This window comes from Lepidochelys olivacea (assembly GCF_965140295.1).
Source record: "Lepidochelys olivacea isolate rLepOli2 genome assembly, chromosome: 3".
Classification (NCBI taxonomy): Eukaryota; Metazoa; Chordata; order Testudines; family Cheloniidae; genus Lepidochelys; species Lepidochelys olivacea.
In genome coordinates this window covers 116,593,574-116,617,851 of record NC_140413.1, presented here as the reverse complement: position 1 = coordinate 116,617,851, position 24,278 = coordinate 116,593,574, and the positions used below count along the sequence as shown (strand labels likewise).

The 24,278-nt window shown below is 41.3% G+C and overlaps 1 protein-coding gene across 1 annotated transcript in view; it reads left to right on the top strand.

Annotated features, from left to right (window-relative positions):
* Positions 1-24,278, top strand: part of SYNE1 (spectrin repeat containing nuclear envelope protein 1) — a 503,778-nt gene that overhangs the window by 10,024 nt on the left and 469,476 nt on the right. The window contains exon 2 of the mRNA XM_084624934.1: positions 1,187-1,477. Within this exon, the coding sequence (XP_084481060.1) occupies positions 1,411-1,477 (67 nt within the window). The 5' untranslated portion in view covers positions 1,187-1,410. The remainder of the gene's footprint in view (positions 1-1,186; positions 1,478-24,278) is intronic.

Genomic DNA, 24,278 nt, shown 5'->3' with positions numbered 1-24,278 from the left:
CTGCTCTGTCTACTTTGTACTGCTCTGGCAGTGCAAAGAGGACCAAGAATTGCCTAAAATGGCAGACCGGGATTCCCTGGACATAAGGGTGTAGGGAGTATTTCAAGGGCAGAAGGGGACAAGATGAGGGTGGAACTGGAGCATGATGTGCTTTTACAACCCTCAGAGAGTGGTGCAGACCCTGCAGGAACATTCTAGACTGCCTACCGTAGAACAGTCTAACGGCTGCTCTCTGTTAGGGCAGTGGGCATTTTGGCTCCAGGATCAGGGGAGTACAAAAAAGTGTACTACAGCTACTTTTCCCACCCCTTCCCAGGCCCTGTGTCAAGTGCAGTTCAGCTGTGTCGGGGGGAGGGAGGGCGCTGGCCCTGTGTATGCACTATGCATAAAACAAGGTAGAAAGGAATGTTCTAGGTCTGTATCCACTCATTTCTCTTCCACTGAGGAGCTAACCCCCCTGGAAGTCCAATTTTTTCTTGCTGTTCAGAAGTCAGGGTATTGTTTTACGGTAGCATTTTGGAGGCCTAAGGTGCTGCTGTAACAGGGCAGTTTTACACTGATGTAACTCCATTGATTTCAGTAGAGTTACACTAGCATAAAACTTGAGTAACAGTGGTGAATTAAAGACCTGTAATGTTAATTACACTTTAAATGTTATGCCAAGTGACCAAAAAAGCAACTTTACTGTACACTACGACTGTGATTAAAAAAATATAATAGGCAAAGTGAGACATTTCAGATTATGGACAGTAACCTAGTAGAACTAGGGATTAACATTTTATCCTGATCAAAAAGTTATTACCTGTTCTTTTTTAATGCAATGAAATATAGTGATAGTTTTAAACTATTTCAGTTTTACCAGGGACTTTATATTTCTTCCTTTAGATGCAATATTATTTTAATATTTGATGTACCGTAGCCTTCTGAAACAGCATACTCAATCCTGTCATAAAAAGTATCAATGTCTGGCATGTTTTCAGTTGACTTTAATCATTTGTTTGTGTACTTTCAGTTGAAGTAGTGCTTGCCAACCAGGCTTTCAGCATTAATTGTGTCTCTGGCTTGAGCAATACAATATATGCCATGCATGCCACTCTTTGTGTTAGAATAGCTAATAAGATTATGGGTCTTAGTTTTACAGGAACTGGTGCAGGTTTCTCTAAAGCCCACATCTTTCTTTTTTCAGGCTTCTGTGGTCTGATGAAGGAAGGACAGTGCTGTAGCACAATCATTGCAAGCGAGTACTGTGCTTTCATTGGGGAAGAGGCTGCTGTGACTCATCATAGGCATGCTGTGCTCAAGCTAAGTGACGTTTTCTAAAAGGAAGTAGTCCAAACTCTCTATCCTGTTGAGGTCTGTGGCTTGGTGTGGAGATTCTGTCACTGAAAGCATTCTTGCTGCAAAGAGACCATGGCCTCCTCCAGGCTAGTGGGGAGATCGCCCAGGCATATTGCCGATGTTATGCAAAGGCTTCAAGGTAAGTGACTGATTCTGAATGGTTATATCTGTCATCTGTTCATATAGATAACAAATACAATACTTTTTGAAGCCAGGAAAGCATTTTAAAATTATTTATACATTTCAAAAACCTACTGTTCTAAACTAATCTATAGGAAAACGTTTGCTTATGATGTGTTTGCAGATTTCTGGTTGTTTCCTCTAGTATTACATTATTAATGATGTTTAAAAGCATATGGCATTATGCAGGGCAGTAGATTGGCAGTCCAGACATCAGGGTTCTATTTCTGGCTTTGCCCCTGACCTGCTCTGCTCAAAGTCAGTTCACCTGTCTGTACCTCAGTTTCCCCATATGTAAATTGGTGATAAAGACACTTACTTTCCTTCTCTGCGTTGAGCACTACAGATGAACTGGGTATTGTTAACTCTCATTAACATTAATGTTTCAGGATCAAACCCTAATTTTGCAGTTCCTCAACACACAAAAATTCCATGGACTTCAAGAGTTCAGTGCATAGAATCATCTATGCTTTCTACATCTTGAAGCTTCCTTTGTTCTCCTGTCCTTTTCCTCCCATTTCTGTGTATACAGTCATGGTGGCATGTCTAACCTTAGTCCGCCTGTCAAAAAATGGGACAATCAGTTAGTGTTGTGGGTGTTTACAGGCAGCTTTTCCCAGAAGTGATGGGCAGCATGAAAAAAAACAATAAAGGTGTTGTTTGAAGGTTTAGCAAGTGAAGGGACCTTGGAGCTGAGTAGTGGTTAATGCAATGTAGTGCATCATTCAGATGATGTCATGGTATCTCCTCGCACTGAGGATACCTCTCCAGGGGAGACAGCCCCAGGTATTAGGAAGAGACAGGTAATATTAATGGGGGACTTGATCATTAGAAATATAAAGAGGTGGGTTTGTGATGATTGGGAGAACTACATAGTGAATTGCGTGCTGGGTGCAAAGGTTGCAGATCGCTCGAGATATCTAGAAAGGCTTATGTACAGTGTTGGGGAGGAGCTGGTGGTCATGATATAGGTAAGGACCAACGACACAGGGAAAGGTAAGAGAGACATCCCGGAGGCCAAATTTAGGCTTCTAGGTAAGAGACTAATATCCAGGATCTCCAAGGTAGCAATCTCTGAAATGCTTCTTGTTCCAAGCGAAGGGCCAGATAGACAGGCAGAAGTGCGGAGTCTTAATGTATGAGTGAGACAGTGGTGTTGGGAGGAAGATTTAGGTTTATCAGGAACTGGGGAACCTTTTGGGAAAGAGGGAGTCTATGCAGGAAGGATGGGCTCCACCTAAACCAAAATGGAACCAGATTGCTGGCATGTAAAATTGAAAAGGTCATAGAACAGTTTTTAAACTAAGGGTTGGGGGAAAGCTGACAGGTGCAGAGGAGCACACAGTTTGGATGGAAACATCTCTTAGGGGAGGATTTATTAAAGAGGATTCTCTATATCAGGGGTGGGCAAACTTTTTGGCCTGAGGGCCGCATTGGATTTCGGAAATTGTATGGAGGCCGGTTAGGGGAAGGGGTTGTGGCCTGGCTCCCACCTCCTATCCACCCCCCACAGGACTCCTGCCCCATCCAACCCGCCCTGTTCCCTGACGGCCCCCCTGGGACCCATGTCCCATCCACCCCCCCACTTCCGGACCCCTGCCCCTAACTGCCCCCTGCCACCCCATCCAACCCCCCCTCTCCTTCCTGCCTGCGCCCCCGGGACCCCTGCCTCATCCAACCACCCCTTCTCCCTGTCCCCTGACTGTACAAGACTGAAACCAGACACGGAGTTGCTTATGAATTTTTAGTCATCAGCATAACCTTTATAAATCATTTTCTAACTTCCTTGCTTTTCAAATGAAAAGCCTGATATTGTGAGGATTTGGCTTCCGCTGCAGTAGTTAAATAAATATTTTACCTTTGGCGAGATTGATAGTAGTTGGAGCATAAGCCTTTTATGGGTTGTGGTCCTGCATTATTGATGAGCGGACAATCTGCTGTGCAGCTCCTTTTAGCTCTTACAAAGTACAGCTCTCCTATCTCTGTCCTTGTAATCAATTAAATACAACCATGTGAGAACAGACAGGAATGTAGAGGATTGCAGAGCTATGGGCATGGCATAATTGCACTGAATCCCAGGGCCTGCTCCTGCCACGTGCTAAGCACTTTTTTCCCACTGAAAGTGGAGTTGGGGATGCTCAGCAGCTAATAGGAAGAGCCTTGGCTAGGGGACTAGTGCAGAGCCACCACTCTGCCCGCTGCACCGGCTGTACGTCTTCTGTTCCTGCCCTGATGTTGGAGTAGGATGGTGCTTTTCCTTGGCATGGCCAAACTGTGCTGCAAGCTGGTGATGCTGGGCCACTGGAAGGGCCCTTGGAATGACTGGGATTGGGTGACGGGACAGAAAGGTGATGGAAATCCATCTGTGTTCTTTGCCGCTGTGTACTGAGTTTGCTCAGATTCACTTGACGACCTGCCCATAGATGTTTGGGGAAAAAATATTTACTAGTAGGTATCCTTACGTCTAACTTTTGAAATACCTAAAGTAGATATTGTATGTGGATCGAATTACTAATGATCACCCCAGGAAACTTCAGTTGCTGTTATAAAGAGGACGTGATCTGTTATTCTCCATGCCCACTGAAGGTAGAATAAGAAATAATGGGCTTAATCTGCAGCAAGGGAGATTTAGGCTACACATTAGAAAATCTTTCTAACTATAAGGGTTGTTAAACACTGGAATAGGCTTCCAAGGGAGGTTGTGGAATTCCCATCATTGGTCATTTTTAAGTATGGGTTGGGCAGGGATGGTCTAGGTTTATTTGGTTGTGCCTAAGTGCTGGGGGCCTGGACTAGAAGAGTTCTCGAGGTCCCTTCCAGCCCTACATTTCTGTGATTCTGTGATTACAGTAGTGCTCAGATCCTCAATCAAGATTGGGACCCTGTTTTCCTGGATGCTATACCAGGATGAATAATACTCATAACATTAGTTCCATTGGTGTCATTGTGATTACTCATGGGAGCAAATGTTAAACATGTAAGGGCCACAATATTAGGCCCAGAATAAGTGCGAGTTTTCCCAGGAATGCAAGAATTCATGTATTCCTCTCCAAAGGAATTATAGCTATTGAGAGATTCAAGATTTTTTAGAGACTTGTAATTGCTGTAAAAATCAAAATATAACCTTCCAAAGATAAAGCTGACAGGTGCAGATTCTAGTGCCTTACGTCTTTGTACTCTTAAGACTGGCATGAGTGTAATTTTGTTCTTTCCTCTAATAATACGCTCATACAGTTAAAGCTGTGTGGTCATGCTTGTGACAATTGTCAGGTAACTCCCATGCAGTCCTGTTACACAAATGACATTGGGTCAGTTCTCCTTGACCTTGTCACTCTTATATGCTGACTTTTTCTTGCCTGTAAAATGATATCAAAGAGTCAATATGTCATACTACTATGCAGTTTTTTTTCTCCTTCCCTTTCCTCCCCCTTCCTCTAAATTTGTCATTTGTAAAAGCCTTTCTCTGCCAGGTTGGGAGGAAGGAATTGTTTTGGATGGTATTATATTCACTGAATTTTTTCTATAGTATCACAAGTGCATTTTATAATTGTAAAAGTTAAAGCTAACACAAAAGCACACTGTAATGAGATTGATTTTAAAAATAGCAAATAGAGCTGATAACTTCAGAATGTCTGGGTAGTAAAAATTCCACTCAGAAGTTTTCTTTATTTTAGCTGACTATAATAAAATAAATTATAATAGTACTTAGCACTTACACAGTACTCTGAAACGTCAGTGTTCTGTACAACATTTGTTTGTGTTTGATTCACCAGGGAGGGCATTCGCTCCAGGGAGTGGATAGACTGTATTTCCACCACTGACCTCCTTGGGGTTAGTATCACAGGAAGATAGCTTTGACTTATAGTCAACTCCATAGGACCCCGCCCAAAGGGGATGCACTGAATCAGGCACTTATAGGCACTGTGACTGTGTCCCTCCTAGTCTGAATGGAACTGGGTGTGTTGTGCTGCTGCAGACTCCCTCCAGGTTCCCTCCCTCCCTCTGATTCCAGAGACCTTCCACCTGGCTTTGGAAAGAATGCCGTACCATCATTCAGCAGGGCAGGCAGCAGTGGGAAGAGGAGAGCCAGTGGACTCCAGGTTTGAAGAGAGCCCATTAACTACTGTAACACACACAATAGCCCTGACTGATTTCAGAGACTCAGGAACCAGTTGGCTAAAGGCCCAATAATGATGCTATTTCAGATTACATAACCCTGGATAGGTTCTGTTTTTGTAAGTGGTAGTGACTTCCTTCTGCTAATGCTATCAAAGACAGTGTATTCTTCCTCTGTATATGCTTCCTTCCTTCTCCCCGTCTCACCCTCATTTCTATCTCTTCTTTCTCTTTCTTTCCAATTTTTCTTCTTTCCTTCGCATAAAGAGGGAGCGTCAGTCATAGATCAGCTACCAGAGTCGTCTCCTCATACTGCTGCCCACTCTGCCTCCAACAATCTTCCTGCTTTTGCTGTTTTCCTTCTCTGAAGGCAATGGAACTAAGTCTTGAAGTTAAGCATGTGCTTAAGTGCTTTGCTGAATAGGGGCCAGAGTGCTGAGCATCTTGCCCAATTGAATCTTTATGATTGTTATTTATTATATGTATTACTTTAGCACCTAGGGACTAATATAGGCACTGTGCCAGGTGTTGTAGAAACACAACAAAAAGATGGACCATGGGCTTAGTCCCTAATCACATTTGCTTCCCACCCACCCTCCTTGCATGGCTGCCTTTCCTCCCAATCCCTGATACTTGCTGTTTCCAAATTTTCCTTCTGGTGCCTTCTCTTTGTGGACTCTTCTTCCCTAAAATTTCCCAGTTGGATTCCAGGGATTGTTTGTGAAGTACAGCAGTTACTGTGTTAATTTATTTTTCCTCCTTAACTTGGCTGGAAGACTCATTCAGTTAACTCATTACCCACTGGAACTGGGTTAAAGGGAAATGTAATCAATAGCATTCCCTTACAGTATCTCTCATATAGAAGGACCAGGAAGAATTAAAAGATTTGTATTAGTGAAGTAAGAAGAAGCAAGTCCAAATGATGATTTGCAAATGTTTCTGCAAAATTTGAATGTTGACAGCTGATATGTTGCTTAGCAGGAAATTGATTTGTTATAATGTGAGAGAGATATAGGTGAGAAATACTCAAGAGAAAATGTTTGGAAACTAAGATGTGTGAGGAAAGGATAAGAGAGCTGGACATGTTCAATACAGAGAAAAAGAGACTGGGGAGACTCGATAACTGTTTAGGACAAAATAGAAGAGGAGAAAAAAGGCTAGTTGTTTTAATTTTTTAATGGACAAGCTAAAATGTAAAAGGTTTAAGCTGCAGCCAGGGAGATCCAGGTTAAATATTAGTTAAAACTGCACAAGTGGAGCTGCCAAAGCTGGTTGTGAAATTGTCATTGCTCGATATATTTAAGGCTTGACTAGACACCGTCTATTAGTGGTGACTGAATATACTGCAATCAGTCCTGTGGTGGTGCAAGGATATGGAATAAGAGACCCATTAGAGTTCCCTTCCAACGCAGGTGATCCAGTAAAGATATGATGAGGTAATCTACTATTTTGCTAAAACCCTGACATAGCATTGTCCTGAATCATCTTTAGGAGCTACAGAAACTTATTGAAAAGGATATCAAGAAAAAGTGGCATGAATTAGTCCTAAAAAACCCCAAAAACATGCGCTGGTTGTTCTGTGTGATGTTGTATTGCAATGTTTTGCAATATGGATCAACAAAAATAGTTCAGTATAAAGGACCATATGCTGTCCTTGATCCACAGTATATCACTTTATATGACGCTTTGTGTTCATTTGTATGCTCTCCTCAGGAGAAGTTGTGTGTGAGGGCACTAGGTGGGATGAAGCATTCATTTTAGTGCAGTGAAATTAAAGGGGGAGTGTAGAGTGGAGAATGTACTTACTGAGTTTTTGTTCATTAATTCACTCTTTTTTTATTTTATTTTATTTTTTATTTTATTTTAAAGGATTTGTTTGCAAATCCTTCTGAGCAGTTTTAAAAATACAATTTCTTTTCCTACTGATTTTGCCATTTTCATTTATCCTTTCTTATTTCTTTTCATCCCAGAATGAATTGCTGTGCACAGACCAAGAAGCTCCTATTTAGTTTTCTTCCTCGCTTCTTCCCCACACTTACTGATAATGTTAGCACAGTTCTCAAACAAGGGTTGGCTAGTTAACTTCTGCTCTTCCTTCTGGCTGTCTGTCGAGTACAAAGCACTAGAACAGGGGTGGCCAACTTGAGCCTGAGAAGGAGCCAGAATTTACCAAGGAGTAAGAATTTGCCAAAGAGCCACAGTAATACGTCAGCAGCCCCCCATCAGCTCCCCCGTCCCTGCTCCCAGCGCCTCCAGCCCACTGGCTGCCCTGCTGATCAACCCCTCCCGCTCCCTCCCTGCATCTCCCGATCAGCTGTTTCCTGGAGTGCAGGAGGCTTGGAGGGGAGAGGGAAGAGCAGGCACGGCAGGCTCAGGGGAGGGGGTGGGAAGGGGTGGAGTGGGGGCAGGGCCTGTGGCAGAGCCAGGGGTTAAGCAGTGAGCACCCCTCTGCACATTGGAAAGTTGGGCGCCGGTAGCTCCAGCCCCGGAGTCGGTGCCTATACAAGGAGCTGCATATTAACTTCTGAAGAGCTGCATGTGGTTCAGGAGCCACAGGTTGGCCACCCCTGCACTAGAGGGACTACAGAAAGTGTAATGTAAGAAAAAATATACTCCTCTATTGAGCAATGGATTTTAAAAAGTTATTATCTGAGAACCTACTGCTTCAGATTATAAAACTGTTGGGGTAAATTCTATTTTTCATGGCAGAAAATGATTAAAATTCCACCGTACCACTGGTTTGGCTCATTCTTGGGGAAGTAGTTTGTAAGTGACCGCAGTTCTCCTATTGAAAAATGAAAATACAGAGTGACCATTTATCTTACACAGTTACTTTGAAAGGTATGTCCAGTACACTATGCTTATTATGGACAAGAACTAACACAAGTCTCAGAATATATATGATATTTAAGACATTAAACATTGCCATAAGACAGTCAGTCATTTTTGCTGACAAAATCGAAGGGGCTGATATTTTGGGACTTCTAAGTGTGAAAAGAAAAGTGTCAGCTATGAAGATAGCTGTGAGGGTGTAACCTTAACAATGAGTTGTTTTAAGTTGGTCCCATGTCCACGGTTCTCAAGTTTGCTAAGAATGAAAGTAGCACAGTGTTGGTTATGAGTGTGAGCAACACCTATATTTTGTGATGGAACTGCAGATCTAATATAGCATGGTTTTAGTAACAGAGTTGGGTTTACAGGGCAAATACATAAAGTCCTATGGCTGGCTTTCAGACCATTTCAGAATACCTCTTTCTAAACAGATTATGGCACTGTGACCATTCATTAGCTTTGTAACATCTAGTTCTAGCCCTTTGTAAAAATGATCAGACGAGACTGGCAAGGGCTGGAGGGGAGTGGGAGGAGAATTCTTTTTTTTTTTTTGGAGGGTTGTTTCATTGTCCAAACAAATTAATTTTCAGGCTACAACCAGCAAAGCACAAAATCTGCCTATGAGAAAACCCCCACCACAAAGTCCTCCCCAATAAAGCTCTGTCTCTATCTTATCGATTTTAAATGCTCCCATCACAGTGCTATTTAGGTATTGGTTCATACCATTATGAAGTATTGTCTGAACTATCATTATATAGAACATACATATTAATTGGTGTACAACTGTTTTAATTCGTGTAACTTCTTTATTGTTTCACCAGATTTTGTATTTCACTATTTGGTACATAGGGTTTAGTTCTTTTAAGAGGATTATTCATTCATTCATGCACATTGGTTTAACTGTCTCTGCAGAATCCGTGCAAGCTGTTTATAATACTATTAAGCTTATGACACAAACCAGGGGAACCAATGGAATTTCATGTTAAGGACTATTCTGTAACTCAGCATGGTACAGCATGTGTCCTGGAAGTAGGACTGACTTCACACTGACCTTACACACAGCTGGTATTGCAGAATGACAGTTATAGATTTACTTTGCCGTAATTCATGGTTTGCTTAGCTGTGCCAGCATACTTCTAGGGAAAATCGGCTACCTCTTTCATGGGTGCAGAGGGCACTACATGCTTTGGAATGGCATAGTAATGATGCAAAAGCGGGAACAGGATTGCTCTAGACTGAACAGATGATATGCACCCTCTGAGACAGACCCTCAGCTGGTGTAGATTGTCATACTGCATAAATTGCCATTGTTCCATTGACTACAATCCATTGGAGGCAATGGAACTATGACAGTTTACATCTGCTGAGCATCTGCCTTTCTATGTGCCGATGATCACATTTCTGTATAGGATCTCGGTAACCTACTGCTCAGAGGAGTTTTGGGAAAGGGTCATTGGATCCATGACTTTGTGAACCCACCAGCTGTCCCCTAGGGGCTGATCATAGCGCTCTAAAGTCAATGGAAGTATTCGCATATGTGTATAGAATGAAGTGGGCTGCACTACACATAGGAACAACTGTATGAACAGCAGCAGCAGATAAGGAGTAGCTCTGCTGCCACTCCACAGTCCTGGGAGTAGGATACCTCACCTCACAACTCCAACTCCCTTGGGGAGTCATGGGCCAAGCCTATATCCTCAGGCTTGTTGCAAAGTAAGGTACAGGATTTGGCTCTTTGGTTAACATGTCATATTTGTTTATTGATGGGAAAGCATGGTTGTCCCAATTTTTGGGCTATGGACTCATTTCTGTCACATAAATTAAAATGAAGTAATGTTGCAGCTATGCTTGTCTAAAAACATTTCTCTGTATTCTGTTTGCTCTGTATTCTGTTCGTTAATGTCTCAGGGGTCTCATTTTTATTCTTTTTGTCCTTGTCTAACTCACCTTTGATCTTTTATATTTAGTTTTGTCCTTGCTTTAACATAAACTAAGGCTGTGTTGCTACAGTGGCACAGCTATGGTGCTGCAGCTATGGCACTGTAGAACAGAGGCTTCTTACAGCGACGAAGGGGTTTTTCCATCATTATAGGTAATCTGCCTCTCTGAGCAACAGTAGTTAGGCTGATGGAAGAATTTCAGACATGTCTACATTGGGGAATAGGTACAGATTTTTTCACACCCCTGAGCACCATAGCTATGTCAACCTAACTTTTAAGTGTAGACCAGTCCTAAAATGGCACAGCCATCCCTAGTCTGAGAATGAGTCAGAACTGAGACTGAGGGCATGTCTTCACTAGCCATGTTAAAGCGCTGCCCCCATGACGGGAGTAGTGATACTAGTCAGCTCTGTGTTCTTGGGGAACCAGGATGCAGTATCCAGCCTGTCTGACTCATTGAAAGACACCCCCTAACCAGCCTCTGTTTAAACCAAAACCCATCAGAGAAAAAAAACTTGCAGAGAGCAGTGAAGGGCGTTGGGAGACACACCTAGATCCCTCCTGACAAGGGTGACAAGATTAAGACATCTCCATTAGCATACAGAATGGAAAACAGAGACAACTCCCTTAGCCTCATCTGCATGAAAGGTGGGACAGGGAGACATCTCAATTTGCATACAGAATGGAGAACAGAGAACCGCACTGAACTCTGGGATCAGAAAAGCAGGGACGCACTGCATCTTGGGAATCTCTGCTCCAGATGTTAATGAACCTACGCCTGCACACGCCCAGCTCAGCAGTTATCAGACCAATTCTAGTAATAAATCCTCGATTGATATCCAAAATACTGAAGCAGCCTTTTATTCTTTGCGAGCTCCCTGGAAGAAAACACCACCCATCGCCAAGAGTGATCAGCTCCTATTGTCTAGCCTAAAGAAAACCCTTAAGTCATCAGTTTTCCCATAAACAAATCTAGTGTTCTGCCTTGAACCATTGTATTTTCTCTACAAAAACCCCTACCTATGCCCAAGTAAGTGTTCTGATGCTTAGATCCAAACTATGCATCAGTTTCACTGGGACTCCGTCTTCTCCTGACTGATCGTGCTGGGGGCTCTGTCTGTCTCCTGCCTTCAGGACCCTGGGCTACCACCATCACCTGGGAACCCCGACCAGTTCAAGCCTCCTGGAGAGGGTGAGATCCCCCTCTTTCTCTCTCTCTCTGTTCACCTTTCCACCTCAGGTATTAACCTTTAATAATGTATCTTATGTTGGTTTAGGCTCTCCTTGTGTAGTTATCACTATTATTCAAGAAATAACTTTTATGGTTAAGTTGGTTGCTTCTCTCGCTCTCAATGAACTCTACTCTTTTGTGTTTTTAGCTTCCCCGATTTACTCTGCAGGAGCGCTTCTTTTACCTAAGCTAAAGATCCCTGTAGTGCCCAAAAATACTGTGGGGTTTGCTCATCAAGTGGGTTACTATCAGTACAAGTGTAACGTGAAAGTGGGATAGGGACGTGTTAAACCTGTTGCACATAAGGGGTGAGCAGCTGAAAGTGCTGCTCAGCCCAGGCTATTGAGCCCAGGGGCACATGAGGGTGATAGCGGAAAAGTGCTGCTTATCCCAGCCCATTGAGTACAGGGACAGATAAGGGGGCCATCTTGAGGGTGCTGATTGACCCGCTCCACCCAGGCTTGCTCTGTTAGTGTGTGTGTGTTCATCTAGTTCTAGGGTTGGAGGAACCCAGCCCCGGGGAACCGAGGTCCTGCAGGATAGCTCCATTGGGAGGGGACTTGCAGAAGGAAGGAGTAGAGCTCCATATGAACACACAAGTGACACAAGCAGTACATTGACAGAATTACAGAACCGCCCCCGCCCCAGAAGAGTAACCCTAATAAATGAGCGTACCCCAAAGTAATGGGCGCATCTGGTAACAGTAGCTACCAGCGCTGGTGCACTGTGTATGCTGGCGCTTTACAGCGCTGAAACTTGCTGTGCTCTGGGGGGGGGTGTTTTTTCACCCCCCTGAGCAAGAAAGTTTCAGCGCTGTCAAGTGGCAGTGTAGACAAGGCCTAAATCTTGTCTTTCCCACTGTGTTAGCTTGAGCTGTAACTGGAGAGTTGCCCCAGTCCATACAGAAAAATATCTAGCTTGAGGGAAGTGGTGCTTTAAACTTGAGCTAGCGGGGCAGAAGCTCCAGGGCTGCTGACGCTGGAGCTAGTAATGCTGGGGGGATGGGCGTCTGTAGTACAGCTCCTGGTCAGGGGCTGATCCAGTCACTCTGATAACCAGATCGCTCCGTGTAGCTGGAGTGTTGTTTTGCAGTGTGGGTACTTTCATTCCACTTGCATTTGAGATAGGCGAACTACTTGAATAGAATAATTAGGTAATTAGTAACCTGAAAAGAGTAAAGCTTGAGTGGAGTAACCCAAAATAACTGTTGCTGTGAAGATAAGCCTTATGTTATAGTGTATTTCAAATGTAAATGAAAATTCAAATGCCTAAATGATGCTATGGATAATATCAACCCAGTTTGATAACTTTTGTCTGTTTGAAATAAATCTGATTAACAGTCTAAAATTATAAATCTACATTGCATGCCACTGTGGATTCCTAATGGATCACGGATTTGGAGCATCATAACAATTCCAAAGGAACTGTTACAATATTACTATAGAATACTGATACCAAAACACATTTAGCAAGAGTAATTTCTAGGGATATATGCAGCAGTCACTTTTCTAACCTTAACAATGAGTTATTTTACCATGTATTAAATTGGTCCCATGTCCACATTTCAAAAAGCAAAACTTTACTTTAGAGCAGTGTTTCTCAACCTATTTACAATTGTGGGCAGCATATGAGGCTCTCTATTTGTTTATGTGATCTGCATCCACACAATATAGATACTACCTGTATGGCCCTGAGAATGTCACCTGAGCTGTGGTTGTGTGATGATTAGGCCACAAGTGGGCCAAGGGTTGAGAACCCCTGCATTAGAGGAATAAAACATTTGAAATGAGAGAAACCTGTTTTATTTTTCCATTTACTAACTTAAAAATATTCAAACACATTTTATTTAAATTTGAAACCACATGTTCATTTCACTTTATACCAAGTTTCAGCCTGAGGTTAGTTTTTATTGAATAAGTTTTTAAAAACCCTTAGAAATGGAGTTTATAATGGAAATGTTGACTCAGCCATAGTAGCAGACCAGCCAAGATTGCTATAGTACAATTTTTCTTGGTGCTTTTTTCCTCCTGAATTGAATGTTTATTGAAGTGGTCTTGAAATGTATTGAATGCATTTTCCCAATTCAGCAGCATTTTACTATCAGGAATACTTGCTAACATAGATCAGATTATTTGATACAGAACATTAGCTGCTACATTTTTCTCTGTGGACAATTTAGAGGCAACGATGCTTTGCAATAATTAGGTACCAAGTAGCATTCTTATAGGTTACAGGTTCTGGTTTAGTTGTCTCCAAAGGAAGCACAAGACTATTTTTCCATGTTGTTGGTTACTTAATAAGGATTAAGATGGAAAAACTGTACTGCAAACAGAAAACTGACCGCCAGAAAAATAAATGTTACTATTATATTTTTATAGTGAAAAGTACAGATTGCACTTAGATGGACTGATAAATCTGTTTTCTATTCTGAAAGTATAAGTACTAGGTTATAAGTAGAAGATGAAATCCCTTTTAAATTAGCTCTGCGTTGTTTGTGTTTCATCCAAAAAACCTTGAAATAATTGCATACACATTTATATGTGTTCGGCCATTTTTGTTGAGAGCCAAAAATCTTGGATTTTGTGGTCAACAAAATAAGAGCATTTTCCTTGCTTTAATATTACTGCCAAAGCAGATTTCTACAATATCGACTGGAGACAACATGGTGTCCTTTGCAGTTTTTAGAGTGTCTTCAGAAGCAAACATCTGAATTACAAGAATTATAATTAATTTTAAGAGCCTGTCTTATAATATTTCTACAAGTTTCTATTTAGTGTCTTACACTGCATAGCAACAACATAGTATGTGAGTACCTAGGATTCATGAAGACTTCTGGGCTGTGTAGCTTATGTGCTGCTGGAACTATTGCTCGGTAGCTGTAGAAGATAGGCAATGGATGTTTACTCAGAACTCCATGTTCTGCCTTTGTTTGACTGGATCACTGATGTTATTAGTGATGCCACATAGGACGTTGTCAAAGCCATATCACAAAACATGGTGGCCTCTGTTTCACATCACTGGATTGAACAATTAGCAGCAAATTCTTCCTCAAAGTTCTTTCTAGTTCTTTCACCTGCCCATGGTGTCATTATGGATGCCTGTCAGCATACTATCTGAGCACCAGCCAAACATTTTAAAAAGACATAATACATCTCTCTCCCTTCCCAGACAGTAGGAGAAAATGGTTCATTAGAATAAGCTTTTTTTTTTGTAGGAGAAGGTGGGGGGGGGGAGCTGGGTTAGTGTGTGTGTGTGTGTGTGTGGTGTGCATGTGCGCATGAATGAGAGGGGGAGTGGAGGGAATACTGATGAAAAGTGAGGCTGAAGACATGAGTGTTGTTCAGTTCTAAATGTGAGGGAGGTCTGTTTTCATTCTTATCTTTGATGTTAATGAGTCAAGTAGTGTTGGTCCATCTCTCATGAAAGTTTTGTCTCCTGCACTCCTGAGCCTCTTTATCGGTTGACAGTCTGTTTTTTTCCAGGAGATCAAAGTTGTTGATAAAGAGGTGATCTTTCAGGTAGTCAAAATCAATCCTATATAGGGCTTTAAAGATCAAGACAGAGAACATCAAACTCAATTCTGTATTCAGTGGCAAACCAGTGCGGAGAGCATTATTACCAAGCAATTGTGTTTTGTATTAGCTGGAGCTTTTTCTGAGCTTGTAGCTTCACTGATAGATATGAATTGCAGTAATCAAGTCTGGAACTCACAAATACATGGGTCATTGTAGCCAGATTTGAGCCTGATTGAATAGGACATTAGGCTAATTAAGTTGGATTTATAGCTGCTTTTCCTCACTGGAGTGGTGCAATGCATCAAGGACCAGATTTTTAAAGGTATTTAGGCATCTACAGATGCAAATAGGTGCCTACTGTGATTTTCAAAAGTACCTAAGTGCCTAGCTGTGTTTTCAGATGCCTAAATATCTTTAGAAATCTGACCCCCCAAGAGCATAAAGGTGAATCTGGCCCATGATTTGGGATATTATTTCCATTTAGTTATCAGGAGTCTGGAGGACTTGATTATTTTTAGATCTGGTTAATACCATAAAAATGTTAACATTGTTGAATTCTGATTTTTCATTCATGACCAGTCTCATAAAAAGTTACTGAGAGAAGAATCACAGGCATCCCTTTTTGTTCTTTAATACACATAAATTATATTAAAACTGATGCTATCTATATAGCAATCTTGTTGAATATAAAGCTCTGGAATATTACTACAGAGCTGGTGCTGACTGCTAAGTGAGCAGACAGGAATGCATCTTGTTTCTTAATATTGGCTGTCTCAGTAGTGGAGCAATATATTATAGAAAAGGGAAGAATACGTTGCATAATTTTCTTTGACTAGAATGTAACACTGTTGCACAAAAAGCGAACATCATGCTGGGATCTATTAACATGAGTGTTGTAAGCAAAAGACTAGATATAATTCTTCCACTCTACTCATCACTAATAAGGTCTCAGCTTTATCCATCCAGTCCTGGGCGCCACACTTCGGGAAAGATGTAGAAAATTGGAGAATGTCCAGAGGAGAGCAACAAAAGGATTGCAGATCTAGGAAATATGACCTATGATGAAAGACTGAAAAGAATGGGTTTGTTTAGTCTGGAGAAGAAGGCTGAGGGGGAACATAACAGTCTTCCAGTACATAAAATGTTATTATAAAGAGGATGGTGATAAATTTATTTTCCTTATCCACTGAGGACAGGACAAGAAGTAAGGGGCTTACTGTCAAGGTAGTTAAGCACTGGAACAAATTACCTAAGGGGGTTGTAGAATCTCCATCATAGGAGGTTTTAAGAACAGGTTAGACAAACACCTGTCAGGGATGGTCTGGATAATACTTAGTCCTGACTCAGTGCAGGGAACTGGACTAGATGATCTATCAAGGTCTCTTGCAGTCCTGCATTTCTATGATTTTTCCTGCTCCAGTTTGTTAGCACAGTATTTAGAATGTCCTTTTGCTTGAGCAGTGTGCTGATGTAATATACAGAATATCGACATAATACTTTTTCAGGATTCCTGAAGCTGAAACTTGGCTTTATATTTGTGTTGTTACTAAGAAATCTATGGGTGTGACAAACTGTCCAAAGGTGGCTTGAATAGTTAACTGAATCTGAAAGGTTAATTTTAATGTTTACAGCTAGTTCCTAAGAAAATAAACCCTCCATTCTCTCTTTAGGCTTGCAAAGCTTAAGAACCATGTTTGCTCTCTCAATGATTTTGTGTTTGACATTTTAGTGAATAATTTAAACATATCCATGTGTCCGTTCCCTACATAAACATGTTTGTTTTTATAACCCTGCATCACATTTATTGTTACCTTCCTGGAATCTGTTGTTACCTTCGTGACTGTGAATGGTGGTAAAACATCTTGTTGAGTTAAGTATGTTTAAACTTGCTCTCACTTGCCAGAGTTCAGGTCTGGTAAAAAAGCCGTGTAGATGTTTCTGGTTATAGTGTTATGAGGTCACTCTCCTGAAATACTTCAGAATAGAAGGACTATGTTTGGGTGGAGGAGAGAGAGGTGGCAATGGTATAAAGAAAAATGATATGAAGACTTTCAAGTACCATTTCAAACTACTGTATGCAGTGGGGAAAAAATGAAGCAGAGAATACCTCGGTACAAACAGCAAAATTTGAATAACAAGCTATTATATTTTTAAATTTGTCCCAGCTAGATTGAGATTAACCAGTATTTTTGCATTAGACTGAGTGTAGGAAACAGAAGGAAAATGTTGGCTTTGTTGAATGTAAGTCTTGCACACTTCAGTCTCATCTGAATTGTGTATGGCATCTTCACTTTAAATTCCTAAAGACTTCGATGTAGCTAGAAATATCAGAGAACTTAATCTGGAATATAAGGGATGTATAGAAGGCCACAATTATGTGGTTGGGTTAAATTTTCAAGAGACACTTTGAAAGGGACTTGAACCCCTATCATGTTTAATGAACACTGAAGAAGAGATTAGAGTAGATGGGTCAAAATTAGAGGCTGCAGAAGAGTTTCTGGACCTGCTAGATATTTGTTATTCTAAAGCAGGAGTGTGGTGGAAAGAGAAATCAAGGCTGAATGGGAGAGTAAGCTTTCATAAAGAGAATGCTTCCGTATTACTAAAAAGCAGAAACATAGGTATTACCCACAAGAAAGACCAGTAACTAAAACTTGACAACCAGAGACAGAAAGAAACGGAACAAACTAGCGAGTAGGAAAACACGTTAAAGTGAAATACATTTTGAAGACATTCATTGTATGGCCATTTGGGGTTCCTTGTTATGTTGCATGAAGAAATGCTTAATGGAATAGAGTGGAATGGAAAACAACATATGATAGGGACCACTGGTGATGCTGCCTCCAGAAATGAAAATGGAGAGATTGCCTTTGCAAGACATAGGTTGTACTCTGCTCAGGATATGGGGCACGAAGTCAAGAGCTTCATCTGCAGAAGACAGAGTGTGATGAGGGTGATGATGGTTAGTGTTTGTCCCATCGCCAAAAGCTATTTTCCCCACAGTTTGACTATAGTTTATTACCCTCTTCTAAAGACACAATATAGCAGCTGTCAATAAAAAAATCTGTCTGGCTTCCACAGAGCACCTGCACCCTGTTGTGTTTAACAAGCATAGATTTCAGCCCTGGCTCTCTCATTATTCTGTTATGAAATCCTTAAATTGAAGATGAACAAGGCTTTAATCTAGATACATAATTTTAAACTCCAAAACAGCAGAGTAAAATGTACATGCTAGCATTGTTTTATTTGCTCTATTCTGAGATTTGTCTGTTTCACAAATATCTTAAAAGATGCTGCCAGCCAGGTTAGTTTTCCTAACTACGTAACATTCTGTTACGCAGTCTTAGAAGAGTTCTAACCTATACACCTGTAGCAATATATTAATCAATTACTGAAAATTATCTTGGTTTCTCTTCTCTTTCTGCACTCTAAAAATACCTTCTATAAACCTAATAATGGGAGCTTGTTTTCTGGGTCATCAATTCTTGCTAGCCCTTAGTCCATGTAATTAGACGAGCTACATACCAGTCAATTGTTATCCATGTTTTCAAGATTATTTTTTCCCCTCAGACTCTTTAACTAGAAGATTTTTCTTGGATCCTTGTAGACTTTCAAAGCTTTCAGTTTCATTTAACCTTTACTAATAACCAACTGGGTTCTGGGCAAGTAATTTCAACATTGTTTGGCTTGTCAAATATCTTTACCTTTTTTTGTGCAAAGCCAAAAGCCGAACAAGGAAAAAACCTTGTATTAATAGCAGATAGTAGTTTGTAATAAAAATGTTCTCTGTCTAGGAGGTCAGGTTTTAGGGATTGTAGGCTATATTTATCTTCTAATAAATAAATGTTTAAGCAGAAATAGTCACCTGCAAAAATACAACCTAAAGCAGCATGTCACTGAAAGCCATCTGCTACATATATGTGACCTTTTTCATTTTATCTCAAACCAGTGCTATAGGATGCTGTTCCGGTTACTTTCCAGAAGGCTGTTTCTCACTGACTAGACAGAATTTGTGGCTGCTTGCCAGTAGTGTCAGCCATAAGCTGCTTTGGTGGATTTTCCTTTCTGAGTCTTTTGCATTATTGGGAGGGGAAATTATATCCTGTACTGCAAAACGTCAGAATGAGGCTGAGATATGCCCAGTGAAAAAGTAACAAATATAACAACAGTAGCTGTGTCCTAGGCTGAGGATTTCATCTTTCTATTCCCTACATCTGTCTCTAATGCCAGTAGAGGCTGACTTTCATGTGGTTAGCATAAACAAAGATGAAATAAGATAAAATTGTTAGGTTTTCCTTAAAGCCACAACGTGTTCACTCTGGTCTAACTTCTCTCATAAATAGAATCCTACGCTAGCTTCAGTAATCAAAGAAAGGTAATCTTTCCAGTGCATTTAATAGGGAGCTACAAACCTAAACCTTGCTAATGAGACTTAAGATCAGGCAGAAAAATGTACTCAGTGTATTTATCAAAGCCATGTACAATGGCAGGGAAATAATAACCCCCCTCAGTATCTTAGCTGCTGTGTAAGTAGTCCCACAGGCTATTCCTACCGAGCAGTAGGGAGGATGCTTTACAGTGTGGGTGGAGAGACACACTCGCTGTGATCGAGCTAGTGTGCTAAAAATAGCAGTGTGGCCCTGGTGGCAGGGGCAGCGTCTGAGGCCAGCCATCCGAGGACGTACTCAGGCCAATAGCCCAAGCCGCTCCCTGGGACGCCACGGCCACGCTGCAGTTTTTTAAAGTGCTAGCTCAATCAGAGGTAGTGCATGCCTGTCCACCCATGCTGGGAAGCACTCTATAGACATACTCAGAGACCTCCAGCCTGATCTGTACTGTGCTCTAACAGGGACTTGAACAGTATTCATGAAGATTCTTGTAAGAAATCTCTGACATGATTAACAGAAGTTAACACACATTCAGGGTAAGATCTTGCTTCATCCTGGATGAGTGGAGGGCAGAGGAAGGGAGTACAAAGTCAAGAAGCCTTCCCAACTGTTACACCCATGTAGGAATGGGCACAGTGTGGTCTTTGCTCTCTCCTTTTAGTGTAAGGGATAGTGACCTGAATGGACGGTTTCTATTTACTTCAGTGGGAGCTGGAGCAGATTTTAGAATCATAGAAATGTAGGCCTACGGGGGACCTCAAGAGATCATCTAGGCTATCCCTGTGCATCGAGGCAGAATTAAGTATACCTAGACAATCCCTGACAGGTACTTGTCTAACCTATTCTTAAAAATACCTCCAGTGATGGGGATGCCAAAGCCTCCTTTGGAAGCTTATTCCAGTACTTAACTATCCTTGTAGTTAGAAAGTTTTCCTTAATACCTAACCTAAATCTCCCTTGCTGCAAACTAAGTCAGCTACTTCTTATCCTACTTCAGTGGTCATGGAAAGCAATTGATTGCTGTCCTCTCTGTAACAACCTTTTACATATTTGAAGACTGTTATCATGTCCCTCCTCAGTCTTCTCTTCTCTGGATTAAACATGCCCAGTTCTTTCAACCTTTCCTTATAGGACAAGATTTCTCAACTGCTTATCATTTTGTTGCTCTCCCCATGACTGTCTCCAATTTTTTCACTTCTTTCTAAGAGTGGTGCCCAGAAAGGACACAGCAGAGTGGGCCAATTACCTCCCATGTACAAAGCTAGTGTCCAACCATAGGTAGGACTATAGAGAGCAAAGATGAGAGGAGTATATGGCCATCCCTCCTTCACACTGTGCCTGTTCAGGAATAGCTGTAGACCTTACTGTGTCATCATCTTCCACATGGATACCTGCTTGTATAACCATAGGTTGGGTAGGGGATGAACTATGCTGTTTGGCTTCACCCCCTGCCTCTGTCTCTGTCTCACCTCCTGCAATGCTTCAGCTGAGGGAATTCTTTGGAGAGCCAGGAAGGGGAGAGGGTGCAGCAGGGGCAGCTTTCCTCCCCTGCTGCATGGGCAAGAAGAATTGTACCTTCGTAGGTTCCTGTCTTCATGCACTAACAGAGGGGTTGCTGTGGAACTTGATTAGAAGATCCCAGAAAACTAAGTGATGAAGCTAAAATCTTTAAAAAAAATCTTTCCCTTTCATTTTCTACCTTTACTCTGCCTGCCATCGACAAGAAGAATCGGGAACAAAATTAAATTTGGTTGAAATTCCCCTTCTCCATTAAACAAAGACAACCATCGACAAACATATGGTATAGTGCAATATTTTCAGATATTTGCAGCCATGATTTCAAAAGTGGCCACTGATTTTGGTTGCCTCAGATTTTAGGTGCCCAACTTGAGACACCGCGGGTCTGGTTTTACAAAGTGTTAGCTTCACATGGAGTTGTGAATGCTCAGTGTATTCAGAATCAGGAAATTCAAGGTGTCTCAGGTTGGATACTCATAACCAGGGAGCACTTTTAAAAATATTGCCATTAGTGTGTTGAGAGAAGGAAAGGAATGTACACAGAAACATGGAAGTATATCCAATAGGACCTGCCAGTCAGGATCCAACTATCGGTCAATTTATAGTACTCCAGACACATGCCCTCACCAGCAGCTAATACACAAGAAGGGGGAAAATACTTCCTGCACTTTAGGTGATAAGATTATTCTCTCCAGCATGAGATTAGACTACCATTAGCGCGATTCTAGTTTATCTAGCTACAGCATTATTGTTGGGCATATGATTATCACACCTCTTAAATCCAGCCACAGTATTTGACTCAATAACCTCCTCCAGGAGTGAATCCCACAGACATATAAGAGAAGGGATATCCCCAAAAGAAGCAATTCAGGAGGAAAGAGCACATGTATTTAATGACAAGTACAGTGGTGTCTTCTATAAAGTATGGATCACATACAGGGAAATGAACAATAACAGCTAATATGGGAACTCACATATATCCGATTTGAAAAGTTATGAAAAACCTTAGCATTCCCACAATTTTTAAAAAGAGTTTATTCAATTATTAAATACAATTATCTTTGTATTTCATGACAACAGTGTTTGGCAGTTAGTTATTATAGTACTTTATATAATGAAGGCCGTAGTTACTGTATCAAATTCAATGTACACTTGGGCCCAATCAAACTAAACAAACCCCCTGGACTTGCATATTCATCAGGCTGGTCACTGGAGGCTATCTCTGTAATGGGCTGAGTGAAAACTATAGATCCAAATATCCTTGAACATTAGGAAAAATCTGTAGATCTGAACTTTGTGTCTTGATCCTATCTCTGTTTCAGTGCACTGTATACAGATCATATTGAGCTCAGAGTGGATTCTTTAAAATAATAATTAAAGTTTTAGAAAGTTTTATTTGGTGTAGAGATCAAAGGCATATAAAGTTAAATGTTCAGAGTTAAGTATCATATGATAGGCAATGGCTGCCACTTGAGACCTCAGCTCTGAGAGCTTGATCCAATACCAGTTAAATGTTTTTTTCCCCCATACGCTTTATTGAGCATTGGAGACTTCTATCCCTTGTTGACTCCTATTCCTTGTTGACACCAAGGCCCTGGGGATATGAGTGACTACTTTTATGAGTGTGACTGACAAAGTTATTACAGTTTTGTAAGAGTGGTTTATAATTACTTTCAAGCTTGTCCCTCCCAATGTTGCTTTTGGGAAAGGAGATGTAACAATTAACTTTTTTTTTTCATTTTTAATTGAAAATGTAACATCTGCAGTAATGTTTGATTATTAATTATTGATTTTGGCTCTTTGCAGCACCTTTTTCAATAAGTGCCGTTTTAACTAAATCTGTAATTATTCTATCCTGATTTGTAGATCAAACATTTGATAAGATCAATTATTTGGAAATCGCTCTTTCTTCCCCGTTTCTGTATTCAAATCAAGCCATGACATTATAGTTTACTAGACTCTCCTTGTTTGTATGGACTCTGTTAGCCATGGAATTAATACAGCGATGTTTGTGTGTAGGATTTTTTTTGTGTGTGTGTGGTTGAAGTTGGTTATGGCCTATCGTGTAAGTCTAGTTTTTGTAGTCTGTTTTTTTTAAAATGATTGATTGGCAGCATGAGGCATCATATATAATATATGATTAATTTCACTGCATCACACAGTGCTTCCCACAGTTGATCATTGTAAACCTTGTTTTTGAATGTACTAACCTTTTGTAATTTCTATATTTAATATTGGTGTAAAGAATGTATTACTAATTTCAGTTTCCCACTTTCTCTGTTCACCTGTGACCACTCTGTTTTGGACTAGGTTGATTTCAGCCCTGGTGGGGACACAGGTATGCACAAGAAACCTTTTCACCTTTGAAACATGAAACCATGAAACAGCTAATCACAACAGCAGTCCTTGTGAACAGGTCCTGCTTGTCTCCCCTTCACCCAATGAACCAATTGCCTGAAAGAGGGCAGGGAGGAGGCAGGTGTCTGTGGAATGGGACCGGCACAGAGAGGAGAGCAATCTGTCTCATCCGAATGGGTGTTATAGAGTTCATACCTCCTGTGTATGCTGAGAAGCCCCAGGTGAGATTCTTTCTGAGACAATCTCTGTCCAAGGCCCTCCTGAGGCAAACTCTCTCCTGTGTTCTTAGAGCAGTGTGGCTCTACGTTGCCCTTACACAGGGCTTTGTTAACTTCGCAAATAGCACAGTTGTACTGAGTGATAGTCCTATGGGATTCTCCCATTTGGGTGAGAGGAAAAACGTGTCCTTGCCTGTGCATGGGAAAGGCAGGATTTCTATGAACACACTGACTGTAAACTCTTATAAACTGAGCAGTGCTATCACTCAAAAAGCAATGATCTCAGGTTGGGCAAATACTATTGCATAAAGTGACCTGGAGATAGTGCGCAAGAGGTGGGGAGGGGAAGTGAAAAGAGGAAGAGATCAGGAAATAATAAGAGGAACTTATCAAAGGGAGCAAATTCCTCTTATAACCTTTTCTGACTGAGCAATTTATCCCCTGCAAATAAAGATGGTCAGTATTAAGACAGGCAGGCTACATATGCACAAATGGCCCAACCTGCCCTCCACAACCACTCATCCTGGGTGTGGAGGGCCGCAGGTATAGTGGAACCAGGGTAGTTCAGCTGCGCAGGGTGGGAGAAGAGTGGGATTGAGAAGGCCAGGCAACTGAAAGCACAGCTATGGAACGCCATGGAACAC